The sequence below is a fragment of the Nothobranchius furzeri genome, chromosome 3 (assembly GCF_043380555.1).
Source record: "Nothobranchius furzeri strain GRZ-AD chromosome 3, NfurGRZ-RIMD1, whole genome shotgun sequence".
Classification (NCBI taxonomy): domain Eukaryota; kingdom Metazoa; phylum Chordata; class Actinopteri; order Cyprinodontiformes; family Nothobranchiidae; genus Nothobranchius; species Nothobranchius furzeri.
The window spans coordinates 71,326,288-71,342,640 of NC_091743.1; the positions used below are offsets into that span (position 1 = coordinate 71,326,288).

At 41.8% G+C, this 16,353-nt stretch overlaps 1 protein-coding gene across 1 annotated transcript; it reads right to left on the reverse strand.

The window, feature by feature from the left end:
* Positions 1-1,227: 1,227 nt before the first annotated feature.
* LOC107385009 (protein-arginine deiminase type-2) lies at positions 1,228-16,253 on the reverse strand. Its single transcript, XM_015958571.3, has 16 exons — positions 15,961-16,253; positions 10,725-10,896; positions 9,312-9,381; positions 8,963-9,024; positions 8,118-8,235; positions 7,721-7,873; positions 7,462-7,649; positions 7,261-7,364; positions 6,071-6,182; positions 5,759-5,866; positions 5,101-5,252; positions 3,774-3,921; positions 3,598-3,691; positions 3,426-3,505; positions 1,825-2,175; positions 1,228-1,693 (listed from the first exon to the last, which is right to left on the reverse strand). Exons 1-16 carry the CDS (start codon positions 16,050-16,052, stop codon positions 1,460-1,462), a joined length of 2,238 nt encoding a protein of 745 aa, XP_015814057.3. The 5' UTR covers positions 16,053-16,253; the 3' UTR covers positions 1,228-1,459.
* Between the last annotated feature and the right edge of the window lie 100 nt (positions 16,254-16,353).

Consider the following 16,353-nt stretch of genomic DNA (forward strand, 5'->3'; position numbering starts at 1 on the left):
ACAAAAGAGAGAAATTGGACTCGAGCATCTCAAAGCTGCACAAAAAGGTCCTTCTGTTTAGATCTCGTGTCTCTAAATGCTCTTTGTTGCACACGTGTTGATGTGTGAGTGTGTCTGTGTGTGTTCTGTGTAAATGTGCTTGCCAAAGCCTTCTTATCACACTGATGCAATGCTTCGTATAGAAGAAGTGTTGTCCAGCCAACATCTCAGATTCTTTGTTGACGGAGTCTATATATGTATATATATATATATATATATATATATATATATATATATATATATATATATATATATATACATAATCTCCTTTTGTAAGCACTACATTAAGTTATTTTTGCTGATTTATGGCTGAAAAGGATTTCCACTGTGACTCGTCTGGAGGTTGCCTTTACGATGGGGAGCAGCTCTGAGAGGTGATGTTTTAAAGGCATTGGGTTGCCAGATGGCTTGAATGTAAAAAGAAATGCATTTATAACTTTGTTTAAAAGAAATTAATACATGGAAGCCTTCTGAATCAAGCAGATATTTATTGTGCAAGCAGTAGGTGACAGGGTTTACATAGTGATGGTTATAAAAAGACACTGGGCCAAATGTAAAACTGCCTGCTGTGGACATTATTTTTTGTAACAAATAACTTCATTTGACAAAATGAAATCCGGAGAGTACCATTGGAGTCCTCCCCCAGAGACCCACGGTTGTAATATTACAACATCAGATTTAAGTCTACAACAATTAACCTTCCCCATTTTTTTTTCTTTTTAAAACCACATTTACATTGCTAATAGGTCCTATTGTTCAGTTCTGCAACACTATTGGCTGTTAAAATGTGTAAATAGGCCCGTTTATCTGGCCTCGTAGAACAACATGTGAAAGGTTAAAAAAAGGTTTTGCAGTTGTTTTCTAAATTTGGGTCTCTGGGGGTTAAAGGGATGTTAGAAGAGAATGAAGTACTAAAACTGGGTGAAATGTTATAATCGTCTGCCCCCTTGTGGCTCTGTACCATCACTGCACATTGTTATGTGGTGTGTGTGTGTGTGTGTGTGTGTGTGTGTGTGTGTGTGTGTGTGTGTGTGTGTGTGTGTGTGTGTGTGTGTGTGTGTGTGTGTGTGTGTGTGTGTGTGTGTGTGTGTGTGTGTGTGTGTGTGTGTGTTAGCGCGCCACACTGGGAGGACATGTGTGCTCAGTTCCAACGATTGTATTTCTGTTCTTGCTAAGACTTTTGTTCACACGACTTGTTTGTCAATATCACTTTTCATCATTTTGTAAATGAAGCCAGCAAAAATAATTAATAAAGTGAAATATGGATATAATGAAATCAAACCTTGTGGGAAAAAATCTGTTTCTTTTCTTTCATTTTTAAGTAATTGGATTAAATCTGAAACTGTGCCGTGTGTGATCAAAGCAACAAGTAACAATCCTCACGATTACACCTTTGAGCTTTAGTTTCAGCCATGTTTAATCAGAACTCCACGTTCCACCACTTGAAGTCAAACGGTTTACGCCGAACGTTGGAGCCACAGTGCACCTCTCCCATCATTTTGTGGTAGGAGGCAAAGTCATCGATGAACGTGCACTTGAGACCCAGGGCCTCCATCAGGGAGCACATCTCAGCCTCCAGGGCGCAGCGTCCGTTCACCCTGGGACCAAACGGCTTCGGGATGCCAAGGTTCTTCCCCAAGACGATCATGTTGACCTGGGAATAGATGTGGCACGTAACGGTGTCAGTAGCTCCAATGTTTACTTCTGTTTGATGCATCTTGTGAACTAATGATAGACTATAATCCCACCTGAAAGAAAATTAAAAAAAAATAGGATCAAACTCACCATATCAGGGTAGTAGGCTGCTGCTCTGCGGGCCTCTTGCTCATCCCTTCTCTCCTCATTCCTTCCCTCATCCTCTTCCCTTCTTTCCTCATCCCTCCCCTCCCTTTCTTCCTTCCTTTCCTCTCCATCCTCCTCATCCCGCCTCTCCCTTTCTTCCCTCCTCTCCTCTCCATCCTCCTCATCCCGCCTCTCCCTTTCTTCCCTCCTCTCCTCTCCATCCTCCTCATCCCTCCTCTCCTCTCCATCCTCCTCATCCCTCTCCAACTTGAAGAGGATTGGCAGGTCAATAATATCATCCTCGTCCAGGCCCAGCTCTCTCTTCAGGACATCCCTGTTCCAGTCAATGCAGCTCTAAGAAATAAAAAAGTTCAAACATAAAAAGCTAAACGGAGATATCTTGATATCAATTCATAATTAGGTTCCCCTTATAAATGGCTATTGCATTCATTAAAAAGAAAAAAAACATTTGGATCACTATATACTGCCGCCTACAGGTCTGGCATGTCCTTAACAACGTATTTATCCGGGTACGTGTGGACAGAGTTTTTTTTAAACGAGGTGGTGTGGATGCAAGTTTTTGGAGGGGCGGATATTCGTCTTAAAAAAACGGCTACGTGTGGGCTAGGCCTGAGTCTCTCCAACTTGCACTTAGCAGCCTTTTTTGGCTGCACAGGTGCAGCCACTCATCAAAAATCCAGGCTGCATACAGCCACACCAATAAAAAAGCAGAACGGCATCGGCAGAAACATCTGAAGCAGCCAATCAACTGGTTGCACTGGCACAGCAGTCCCTTAAGATGATGGGTTCTTGTTTTCTTCCATTAGCAGGGGTTGTAACAGTGTGTGAATGTGTGTGTGTGTGTGTGTGTGTGTGAATGGATGAATGATACACTGTAGTGTAAAACACTTTGGAGTCCTCTGATTCTGAAAGGTATGAATGAAGGTAATTTATAATCATCTTTCAGGATTTTCTAGAGTTTTACCATCTGTTTTCCATCAGAAACTAATTCAGGAGTTGGATGCCGGAGACTATTTTGTGTGAAAGTGTGTGTGAATGGATGAATGATACACTGTAGTGTAAAGCGCTTTGGAGTCCTTACTCTGAGAGGCGCTATACAAGTGCGGGTCATTTATCATTTATTTTCATGACCTTATTTTCGTATAATTTAAAAAAATGAATTTGCTATTTTTGTAGCATGTATGTGTGATTAAGATAACTCAGCATTTGTTTTGTTCTATAAAGTAATTAGTTTAAAATGTTGATCAGAGCTAAGAAACAAGTAGGCCACTAGAGGGCAGTGTGGAAAGTTTTAATCCGATTAAATTAGATATGGAGATTATAATGAAAAGAAGAGCAAAAAAGTAGATTATTCAGTATCTTTCATCTCTTAAGGATACTCATTAGTACCTTTACTAAATACAACACAATTATCAATTTACATTTAACTCATTAGCTGGAATGAAACCGCTGCAGGAGTGTTTCGTTAACTTCATAATTTTTTATCCTGCATCTTGTTAAAGGATCAACGAGAATGCTAGCTATGAATGCTCCCTTTGTTTTCCTGTGTTGCAATAAACGTACACCGTTAGCCTTCTGCTCACCTGCACGTAGTTATTTTCACTTCGTAGAGTTTCATCGTGAAGGATCTCATCAACAGTCACTGGCTTCTCATCCTTTAGACCTTTTAGAAACATTTAAAGACAAGCATTAAAGTGCACAGAGGTTGTTGAAGTACATGAAATTTCCAGAAATATCATTATCGTGATTATTAACCATCAAACAGTTTGGCGTCTCCGTGTCCGTCGTTCTGTAAGCCTTTGAATAGTTTGTAGGCTGCATCTGGGCTAGCCAGCAGCAGTCGGAAACCCTGAAGGCAGACAGACCGGAGACAAACACTAAAGCGCTCAAATGATCTAAAATGTCTATTTTCCTACAAGTGTAACATCTACCTTTCTGTCAGGCGCAGGGACAAATGTCATGAACTCGTCCACGTGGCCGACACTGAGCCAGTCAGAAAATAAGGCGATGGGCTTCTGAACCTTCTGAGCCCACAAAAATTCCTGAACCACTTCGGTCATGTTCCGTCCTCTAGTCGTCCTAAAAGAGCAAAGTAGAGCTGAGCAAAAACAACTCCTCTCACGGGCTCGTTTCACTGCTCTGCATAAAGAAAATCAGTGTGCTGTGTGTCATCAGTTTATCAGAGACACACTTTATTTCCTTACATTTCACTTTGTAAGAGTTAGCTTATCTTTCAGCTTTTACTGTGTCATCCCTTGAGCTAGATACTTTCTACTTTTTATTTATTCATAGGTAGAGTCATGTTCAGAGGCTGTACTGACAACACAACGATAAAACATATTTAGAACCCTTCAGAAAAGCTGCAGAAGTTCTTGCTCAAGATTGCTTTTGAAAAATGATGAGCAATTCTAATTATTTAGAAGAAAAGGATGCATATGACTGAGGACTGATGCACAGTACCAGCTGATGTAAAAGTCATGATGGAAGGAGCGTGGTGATAAAGCACTTCTGTTTTCTGGGTTATTTTTCATTTAACCCTTCTTATTGTGTTAAAATGTGGTCTAGAAGTTGTTTTTCTTCTCAGTTATAAAGATTTATGTGAATTGAACTCCTAAACTCAGGTGCGCTTGTTTCAGCGACGAGAATTCAGCCAGAGGGAAAAGAAGCTGCAGACAGCAGGATCTGGAGTCTTATCTCTCTTCTGATTGCATAACAGCAACACAACTCTACCACTGACTCTATTTGCTCTGCAACGTTGATGTTTTATCTCCACTAATAACACAGGCCTGGGGGAGTTCTGGTATGTGGTAGAGCTGCTAATGCTAACGGTTAGCTTCTACTAGCTGTTTCCTGGATGCTAAACCAACAACAGCCTTCCCCATCGTGAGTCAAGATGAGCGAGTCCATGAATGTTAAGTGACAGTGTGACGTAGATCTGTCAGGATTTTCTAATCCTAGAGTTTCCACCGTCTTTGTTCTGTCAGAAGCTAATGCAGGAGATAGGTGTAGGAGACAATTTTCATGTTCCGTCTTCATGTTAAACTGAGAGTGACTGATCATTTTTAAAAATACTAAAGTTTTCTCAGTGAAGGACCTCTTTGATGTCTAATATAAGAGAGTACATTCTAAATGTAAACTGGTTTGAGAGCTAAGAACAAACCCAAGAGCCTCATTTGTAAAAGTTTTCCCTCATTTGTTTGATGTAAATCAGTGAGGTGCCACACCCGTCTGAAGAATAATCAGTGGTGGGTTACTCACGTTGGGAAGGCGACCCCAATTATGATTCTGCCCAGTGGGTATTCTTTTCCATTCACGGTGACCGGAGGGCTGACCTCCAGATTACCAAACGAGTCCAGGCTGCTCACGTTTTTCCTCTTAGCCACCCGGGTCACATAACCGAAGTCCGGGCCCTGAGGAGACAGGCTGGTTTCAATTATTCGTTCTAAACAAGCAGCATGATTATAGGAATTATTTTTCTACACATTTTCTATGATATGTGGGAATTAACTTTTCATAATTTATAATTCCCCTAAGTCCATCCCCTGGCCTCCATGACAAAACCAATCATGAACACAAGCCTAGAGCGTTGGCCAACAGAGTTGTGTTTCCAAGATGGAGCTGTCAATCAATGACAATGAACCCCAGTACCCAGCAGGCATTGCAGGGTGTTGCACTGATGCAGTCTGCATAACACCCCCACCTAGCTTAACTCAACTTGCATTAAAGCCACTAATCGGCAGGTTCCTTTATTTGTGATAGCTTCTTTCTGTGTGTGTGTGTGTGTGTGTGTGTGTGTGTGTGTGTGTGTGTGTGTGTGTGTGTGTGTGTGTGTGTGTGTGTGTTTTCATGGTAAAACTAGCTTCAGTAGCATTTCATTTAAAATAAAAATTGATTTGAAGAGAAAAGTGAGCTTCACCAGTAACACTTCATATGGAAAATCGTCCAGCCCTCTGTTTCTGGGTGAATCCAGAACCACGGGAAACGACTGATGGGGTGAATCAATGTAACCAAACTCCACTTCATCCTGGAAAAGGCAGACAACACGCACAGAGGTTTAAATGACCTTTGTTTTTGTTAGGCAGTTTATTTTGTGTGCTCTCAGATGCATAAACACTTAATTATATGTAATTAATTACATGTACAAAAACAGTATTAGGACTCTTGGAGTAATAATTATTAGCCATTTATTACGGGAGCCTTTTAGTGAAGTGGAACAGGTTTGTCTTACCTGCATCCAGCGGTCCCCTCTGTTCATGTACTCGTGGCAAACGTTGAGCTTATATCCACTTTCTGCCACTAGGTTGTCCATTTCCTCCAAGAAGACGTAATTATCCTTTGTACTGAAACCAGACAGTTGATTGTGGTTTTACATCATTACAAACAATTCATTTGTTTTAAAAGCAAACTGTGATATCCTATAACTGATTGAATTTAAGGATGTAAGAAAATATCGATAAAGCAATATAATGTGATATATTTTCCTGCTATATTATATGGATGTTCAAAAGCTGTGTATGAAATTTTTGGGAAAATTTTACATGCAAACATTTGTGTGTTTTCTTTTCCTTTGCTGCAATTCAAACGCCGGCCACTAGTTATCAGCAGTGTGCAATGGGTTTTGTTTCCACCAATGAAATATAAATCCCTCTATTATGGTTCACATGTTATGAATCAGATTATGGTTCACATGTTATGAATCAGATTATGGTTCACATGTTATGAATCAGTTTGGACTGTTTACTAAATTTTCCTACGATAAATTCAGTTTAAAATCATCGCTAATATCGTATGGCTGAATGTATCGCAATATATTGTATCGTCATCTCTGTATCGTGATATGTATCGTATCGCCAGAATTTCACCAATACACATCCCTAATTGAATTGATAAATTTACTATAAATGACTTTATTTCACAAACTGTCTGGGAATTTTAAAAGTAATTGAAAAGAGTATCTATATAACGTCAGTGGCGGCCACAAGGGGAGGCCAGTGGGGCCATGACAACCCCTGGAAAATTGTTGGCCACTCCAATGCTGCCCCCCCCCCCCAATAAATCACATTCATGTTCACAAAAGCATACATTCATTTCTACATAATTGTTACAGCTAATAAATGTATTTGATTAAATACATATTTAAACAGGACTTGTGTCTTTTACTGAAATGTTTGTGTTTTTCTCGAGTTTGAGGTCAAGGTTTTGGGCGCAAGGGGCTAAAATTATTTAATGAAAAAGAATGAAGGAGCAACGCAATGCACGGCTATGAGCTAAGCTGTCCCACTCGCCATAGGGACCAATTTGTTGTGCCACTCCAAATTTTTTACTCCCCCCCACCCCCCCACCCACCCACCCCGGGGAAGCATTTTTAGGGGGCACCACTGTCTCAGTCAGGTTCATTATTCATCAGTCTGCTCTTACCTGCAGACAAACACCTCTACAGGCGGGAGGGTGTTGGGTGTCATGATCCACGGAGCCACGCGGAACACCACTTTGTCTGTGAATATGGGCGTCTCAGGAATACCCTGGAAAACCGTTAGAGAGGCTGTGGAGTTCTGCTGGTTTACTGGAGAAATTTCTATCATAATGTGGAACTTGGGTGTGAATTTAGGCCGTTCTTACATCGCAGATGGGCTCCAACAGACTGAGGTTGATGGTGACCAGTCCATCAAAGTCCTTGTCGGGAAACCTGAGGCCCTCCACATAAAAGTTCAGCTCGCCTTCACCTCCAAGGTACGGCACTTCCTGTGAGAGGACCTCACGGCTCAGCACCAGAGGATAGTCCTTTGTGAAGGAACTGAACAGACTCTCTGAAGAATACATTAATGGTAATGATAAGAAGAAGAATATTAATTAATAATAACTTCTCTGCTTTACTCACGAAGGAAATTTGTTGCCTTGTGAACGGATTTAGACTGGAAAACTCGAACGGTCTTGGCATCTTCCTGAGAGATGTGCATGGTGAGTTTGTAGCCCTCTGGGAGTTTAGCAGGACCTCTGGTCCGCAGAACCATCAGGGACATGTCCTTCAGATCTGCACATCCAAAAAGGACACACAGAATTTACCCCCACATCCTCTAGAAACTGGCATCCATTAAACATGATGCGTGTTTTTTTTTCATAGCTCAGAATTCCTAAAGTAAATGTCAGAAAATGTTAAATATCTTTTCATAAACTTCAGCTCCTCTGGTTTGAGTTTCTCAACCAACGGAGGACAAACTCACTGTTTAGATTAATTAGAAACCTTACACATGTTTGTGCACACTGGCACTATTTACCAGAAACTTTAGAGATGTGGTCGTCCTCGTTGTCTGGTTCCTTCCAGTAGCTTCTTTCGGAGTCACAGTTGACCAAAACAATGGCTCCGTGTCCATTTGGACCCCATTTCCAGGATCCCTAACAGATTATTATTCAATCAGACCAAGTTCACTGAGAAACAGCTTTGATTTGTTATTTTTGAAATATGATTGCTTGCTCTGAGTTTAAAATGCAGGCTAAACGTGAAAATAGTCCTCTACCCCTATTCCCTGCATTAGCCACTGACAGGAAAACTTTTGGATTAAAAAAGTCAATTCTTTATTTATATTAAAGACAATTAAATGTATTGAATAAATGAATGAAAATAGTATTTAAAGGAACACTTGGCAGTTTTGCTTGCTTTTAGTACCCCGTAGTGTTTGTCGTTAATTCTCAAACTGAAAATGAATCCTATCTCCTCGCTGTGCGTTCGTCTTTTTAACACCTTTATAAACACGTCAGCTGGGTTCGTGATCTAAAACATGCAGGAAACGTGCTGGAAGCAGACTGCAGCGCCTGGTATGTCAGCTTCAACAAATGGTGGCCCGCCAGTCTGAAGTTGCAAATGCGGTATTCTGGCCTCAGGGGGCGCGGAGGTTCTGACTGACATTTCATTAACCTTGTAAAATGTCATTTTAGCACATACTGGCTCAAGACAATGATTTATAAACACAAAAAAGTTGCACAGTATCCCTTTAAAGGTAGCCGAGATGTCTATGTGCTGCAAGTTTGATGAGAAATACTTAAATGTGTTTCAGTAATCAGAAAAAGACAAAAACTGCCTTTCTTCAGCTGATTTTTTCATTAGATGACCTTTGAGGATTACCTTATGAGGGTTGTTTTTCTCCACTGTGCCATCTCTGTCAGCATCCACATCCAGAGAAATCTCTGTGTGAGACACAAGCATACATGCACACACACACACACACACACACACACACACGCGCGCGCGCGCACACACACACACACATGCACACACGCACACACACACACCGTGGTGACATCAGACTCAGTACAGCTGCTGATTAATCACCTCTGGCCCACATAAACTTACGGTCTCAGTAAAAGTTCATGTAAAAGTTTGTATCCAGAGTTTAAATGACAGTAAAACTAAACGCTAAAGCAAAGTAAATATAATCAACCGTAAATAAAGAAATGAACATAAACAAACTCACCAACAGCTGTCAGGTGCACAACAACCTTCGCTATACCCGCTCCACTTTCCTCGTAGTATGTAACAGACAGCTGTTAACATAAAGAAACATGTGTTTGATGTATAATGGGACAGTTTTTCTATTCAAGGCCTGTTGAGGGATGCACATTACCACACACTCCCTGTTACCTCGCTAACCTGCATCTCATTATCTGTAAAACTGAAAGTTATTATTGGGTAATTTTATCAATCCCAGATTACCTTATGGGCCATTCCCATCTGTACCGGGTCGGCCCGGGCCGGGTAGCGTAGGTTGTTTACATATCTGGGTGGCCTGGTATTTTTCTGGGCCAACCAAGGCTCATTCTCTGCCCTCTTCTCGAGGGGGTCTGCTTCAGGCCGACCAGGGCCAACACACCCACTGCTGACAGCAAATTCACACCTTCCATTAGAACAAGCCTCTGATTGGTGGGTAGAATCAGCCCACATGGGCTTAAGGCCAGGATGTGTGGAATCAACCGGGCCAGGCTGGGGCCGACTGGGGCTACCCGGCCCGGGCCGACCCGGTACAGATGGGAATGGCCCATTAGAGAAAGTTTAAAGCACAGGGGGTTATAGTAATCAATCAATCAACACCAATACCAATCATAAAACAAACAATTTAGACTTTGCAAAGTGGAGAGGAAAAGATACACAACAAACAAGGTTGCAGTTCACTCTCAGCAGACTGACACCTTCCGACAGCATTTATTAAGCACACACATTTTGACATTCCTTAGACTCTCAGGCAGGAAGCTGTAAAAGGAAGTCTAAACTTTCTCCAGGTGCACCCTAAATCAACAAATCAATTGCTAGGCTTTCTCAAGGGAGTTTTACTGATAAAGATCGATGCCAAGGTAAGGTCATCCTCCTCCCTGTAAGACCTGCTGGAGTCTGGTATCTATCAACTGATGAAAAGGATGAAGCTCTGTTTAATAAGACACCAAATGTTTCACAGTCAAGACATTGATATTAGTTCAATAATGATCATTTCAGTTTTTACCTAACAGTTATACTCGTTTTTATGGCCATCTTCGATTGAGCTGATTTCAAAAGTCAACCGGATGAGGCGTATGTGGTGTTTCACTGGAATCCACTCCTTGACTTTCAGATAGTTTACTGGCAATGCTGTCAAATAAGCAATTCCTTTCTGGGTGTTTCACTGGAATCCACTCCCTGACTTTCAGATAGTTTACTGGCAATGCTGACTAATAAGCACACAGTGACAAAACAGAATGAAGAACTCGCAATTTCCTCACAGCTTCTAGACAATGACTTCCTCTAAATGCTTCCATGTGAAGCTCAATCCCAAGTGTGTGTTTCTGTTTGGTCAGTAGTTCCTTTGCTGCAGCTGTTCAAAGCACTGATCTAATAGTAGCACTTGTGTCCTGATTACCTTGCTATCATTTTCATGTTCACTGGCTCGGCTCATGCTGATGAGCAGGACGGGGTTCCCGTTGAGAGGGACAGGAGAGAGGTGGGACGTCTCCTGGGTCGGGGGGGTGACGCTGTAATGAACACTGGGAGTGCATTTCACAGAGAAGAACTTGGAGTGTGGGGGGGCACTCCTGAAAGAAAAACCAATAACAAAAGAGAAAAAGATAAATACGCAGAGCAAGGTTGTATCAGTCTTTGTGTGTGTGTGTGTGTGTGTGTGTGTGTGTGTGTGTGTGTGTGTGTGTGTGTGTGTGTGTGTGTGTGTGTGTGTGTGTGTGTGTGTGTGTGTGTGTGTGTGTGTGTGTGTGTGTGTGTGTGTGTGTGTGCTGAGATAAATGCAGGGAAGCAGCTGTCCCACGTTTCATAACAAGTCGGAGGGACTCACGAAAATAACATCTGCGGGGTGATGAAGTTGGGCTGTATGTTTGGCTCAGCTTTAACTCGTTTTAATTCAAATAGGAACAAATTAAGTTTGGAACGTATGCTTGTTGTCATTTTTCATTGTCCATGTTTATTTAAAAAACTGTTTAATTAAAGCTGTTATTTAAACATTTTCAATCAGACAAGTTCAAATTTAAATTACTGTTTGCTAAAATCACTTTTTGAATAAACAGAACCCTTATGTTAGTAGTGGCTGAATGTCACAGATTCAGTGTGGCCACTTACATTCAACTGAGTTATTTTTAAAGCGCCAAATCACGACAAGAGTTGTCTCAAGGCACTTCATATGGTAAACATTCCAATACAGTCAGTTCATTAAGCCAATCAGTAAAAAGTTTCCTATATAAGGAACCCAGCAGGTTGCATCAAGTCACTGACTAGTGTCAGAGTCTTTACAGCAATCCTCATACTAAGCAAGCATGCAGCGACAGGATCCTGTCTCAGCACACACACACACACACAAGTAATATTCTTTTAGTAAGAGATAAACTTTATTGTATTTATCCTAGTGAATCTATAATTAATTCAACAGGTAAAGTTGTAGTTGCACATTCAAAGTCAAAGAAAGTGAAATGTTATCAGGAGAGGGAGAATGTGAAGTGGTTAGCAGCAGTGCGTCAGTAGCATATGCGCTGAGACGTTAGTACTTTTTTATTTAGTTAAATTGTTTATTTATAAAGCTCCTTCCCACCCCAGTCAAGGACCCAGAAACACATAAAACATAAAATTACTAAAAGGCAATAGGACCATAGAGCTATCGGAAAAATCACTAAAAAGATTAGTAAAACTAGCAAGTTGATCTAAATTAAAGCTTAATGAGATCATGTGTAGTTTTTACTATTAATCTCTAGAAACATGCATGGAAGTGTTGTTAAAAATGTATTGAATAATGACCAAAATATCTTTGGCTTCATAACATATAACCATAAAAATCTGGTCTAAAACACATGGAAGTGGGTCTGAATCTCTGGGCGATGCCATATTAGACACAATGTTTCCTTCTACGGGAGTCCGTGAGGACAAAATGCATTTACAGATTTGCAACAAATGGTTACAAAACAGTTGCCTTTAATAAACACTGTTTTACACTTTTACCTCTTTGCTCGTTACCTGATGTGCTTGTCATTTTGCTGGAGGATGAACGATCTGACAAAGTGCTTGTTCAAAAAAAGCGTTCCCAGGGATGGCCATCCGTTGGTAAGGTCTTACTCAAACACAAAAATACCAATTGCTTGCAATGATTTAGATACCGCCCCCTGTTGCCAGGGAGAAGCCACACCATCACTTTAACCCTCTGGAGGCAGGCGTCGCAGATTTGCAACAGTTAAAACCTACCAACCTGGTTACTCCACACACGTGTTTCATGAGCATTTATTTTAACTCAGAAGTACCCCTGAAGGACTTAGTTGTTCGTCCTTTCATCAAAACTTATTTTGAGTCTGAGAGGGTTAAGTCTGGCGAATGGACTGTTTTATTTCTTATGTAAGTTACCAAAGCTGAACACCTAAACCAAAAAAGCACACTAGACTTGACCGAGGGAGCACCAACAAGTCACACTGAGCCGAGTGTAGAGATCTTGCAGGGACTTAACGGGTCACAAGTGAGGCTAAATTCAGTGGCGCTGATCCAAACAGAAACACTGACCAGGATTTTGAGCAGCATGCAACATTTCACTGGTAACCAGTCCAATGCAACCAGGATCAGAGAAACAGGCTCCCGTTTTCATGCTCCGTAGCTGGAAGCAGCGTTTTGGACCAGGGAGGACAGACTCAAGCTGGCAAACTGTAATCAAGTCTCAACATGATGATAGTGTTCATAAGAAATTCAAGTTCCTGTTTTGTGAGGATCTGTTTCATCTTGACAAAATGTCTCAACTGAAAAAACAAGACCGAACAACTGAATTTACCTGCACATCAAGCCTTAGAGCGGTCTAATTTGACACCCAAGTCTGTAATACAGATTTCTCACAGGGAAATGGCGTAAGAGGTCAAATCCATGGGGCTGTTGGCCATTTGTGGTAAAAACTATTATTTTAGTTTTGCCCTCAATGAGCCAGAAATTTAGACGCTATCCAGAGAATCACATCCTGCAAGCGATCCACCAACTGCCGTTTGTGACCCTGAGACCCCTGCTGAACTGGCAAATAAAGCTGACAACCATCAGCATAAAGATGGAAGCTAATGTTTTTTTTTATATATACCGGTAATCCTAGAGGGGGAAGATAAAGCGAGAACAACAGGGAGTCCAAAACAGACCCCTGGGGAACCCCCACCTAAGCTCAGCATCTCTTGATCAATTGGGACCAGGGGAAACAGAAAAGGGCCTATCCACTGTAATGCAGAGCCTGAGAGCCCCACCCGCTGCGCTAAGCAAGCCAACAAGATCTGATGGTCAACAGTGTCAAAGGCCACTGTTACGTCCAGCAGCAGCAGAACCACAGCCACACCAGAATCAAATGCAAAAAATGTTGTTTAAAATGGTAAATAACCTGTATTTAATGTAGCCTGTATGTAATGTATATATTTCCAAAAAGGGGAGATCCTAAACTCTAAGTCCAAATGCCGGTCCGAAGTCAAATTACCAAATAGTCAAATCCTAAATCCAAAATCCAAATCCAAAAGCCGAGAGCACCGAAGTCTAAATATAACGAGTTTTTCCAAAAGAGCGAACGAGGAGAAGAGAATAGCCCAAACTGTTCCCAGTCTGCACTATCCTTGATCTTCTCACTGAATGAGAGCAAGAGGGCAGCTTTTAACAGCTGATCCATGATTAGGAGCGATTACCAACACCTGTTCACCTGGAGACAGACGAAGCAGAAGGCTGCTGCGACCATCCTGTGGCCGAAAAGGGGTGCTACACGTAACAGTCTTCTAGAGTCCTGGAGCCCCCCAAGGTGCTTTACAACACAATCAGTCATTCACCCATTCACATACTCATTAACACGCGGGTGTGATGAGCTACAATGTAGCTACAGCTGCCCTGGGGCGCTTTGACAGGGGCGAGGCTGACGTACACAGGCGCCACCGGTCCCTCCGACCACCACCAGCAGGTAAGGGGGGTCAAGTGTCTTGCACAAGGACACAACGACAGCGACAGACTGAGTGGGGCTCAAACCTGCAACCGGGGCGAGCACTTAACTCCTGTGCCGCTGTCGCCCACTTCTTTAAATCTTTTTAGTGCAGTTCCAGTGCTGTGTCCAGCCCGGAAGCCTGACTGGAACAGTTCTAATATGCCATTTTGCCAGAGAATTTACACATAATATCAGAGTCAAGCCCCGTTTTCTTCAATAGCGGTCGCACCATAGCATGCTTAAACTCCTCTGGAACTGTGATAAAAGCTAGGCTGCTCAATTATAGTTGAGACAGGGGGTAGCAGAACCAGAGAGCCTGTAAAAATACAGGCTGGCATAACAGTATGTAGCGCCTGGAGGCTTTAACAACTTCATGCCTCTCAAGCTCGGGCAAGCTTACCGTGAAAGAGCTTAAAATGCAAAGGAGCAAGGTGGGGCAGGAAAATCGTCAGCTGAGCTGAGAAGAAGCTGATCTTTCAGCTTCAGCTTTTCTTAGAAAACAGGCTAAGAACTCCTCAGAGTTTGAAGGCTCCAGGTGGTTGGCTCCAGTGATGGGATCAAGGACTGAGGCTAAATTCTTAGAGGACATGCTGGTCACCTGAGGCTGACAAATCAACATTTATAATATACAAATTATGTAAAGAAGATACTTTACAGTTGAGATACATTGAACAAAATTATAAATGCAACACTTTTGTTTTTTCTCCCATTTTCATGAGCTGAACTCAAACATCTGAAAATGTGTCTACATACACAAAAATGCGCATTTCAGGGTGTCCTTTTATTGTGGGCAGTTTAAGCCATGCCTGTACATTTTTCATGCTGTCTAATCAGCCCCTTGGTATGCCACACCTCTGACCAAGAGATGTACTTTCTTGGTAAAACAAAAGTGCTCACGTAGACAGATTTTAGAACATTATTTGAGATTCATGGGTGCTTTGTGTATGTAGAAAAGGTGTCAGATGTTTGAGTTCAGCTCATGAAAAATGGGAGCAAAAACAAAAGTGTTGGGTTAATAAGTTTGTTCAGTGTAAAAATTAAACCTGAGCACTGACTGACCAGCAGCTGCAGTTACAACCACCACTGACTCAGAGAACATCTTGATAGAAGCTGTGACTCCATGCATGATGAAGTTGAGCTGGAAATTCAAAACCCCCCAACGACCCCTGTGAGAACCAAGCAGTGTGCCAGGCGATCACTCTGCGTGGTCATGAATTCAAACTTGTTGAGCAGAGGCGGCTGGCATTAGTCTGAACAGCAGGCCTTCTTTGAGGAAAACAAAGCCTTGTCTGTTGGTGGCAGCGCTGAGGGACTGCTGTACTTCTGCATTGTGCAAAATGACAATAATAATAATAATAACATACCGCAACCACCATGATGTGCATCAAAGACTTCCTTTTGCTTCATAATGGTGTCAGAACAACGTCTTTATCAATATTAAAGCAATTACAATAACTTTCATGAGGTTGTTTCATCACAGTTTTTAGAGCTTTCTATTGGTTAGTGTCTTTTTTACCTAAGAAGAAAATATTCATAAATAGTATAAAAATAAATGGAACTAACGTTGTTAAAGGGGAATTCAAAAACGATATTTACTACATCTGGACTTTCAAATGCACAATAAAGTTATAAAAATAAAAAGTAAATGCCTAAACAAACACGATGGCTGAAGACAACAGTTTACCTGTTTAAGTTCAAAGTGAGCTCCGAGCCGACCACACACACGACCCTGGTGGTTTTACCACAATCTGCTCTGAGAGTCCGCTGGAGAACCATGGCTGCGCTCAAACTGATACCAGAACCAGAATCAGAACCAGACTGCTCCGCTGAAAGCACCGACTGAAATTTGATTGTGTTGCGTCAAAAATATGATGGTCCAGATTCCGCCTCCCCGTGAGCGCGCTAAGAGTCGCGTCTCATCGCTTTGCCATGGAGACGTGAAGTTGATCCGCGTGCACAAAAGAGCTGTCCTCTTTATGTTGTTGTGGCAGCAACATGACCAAATGTGGTGGAAGCCCCCTCCTGCCAAAATAACTTCATAAATGTGGGAAAAAAATACATATTTGGAGATAAATTA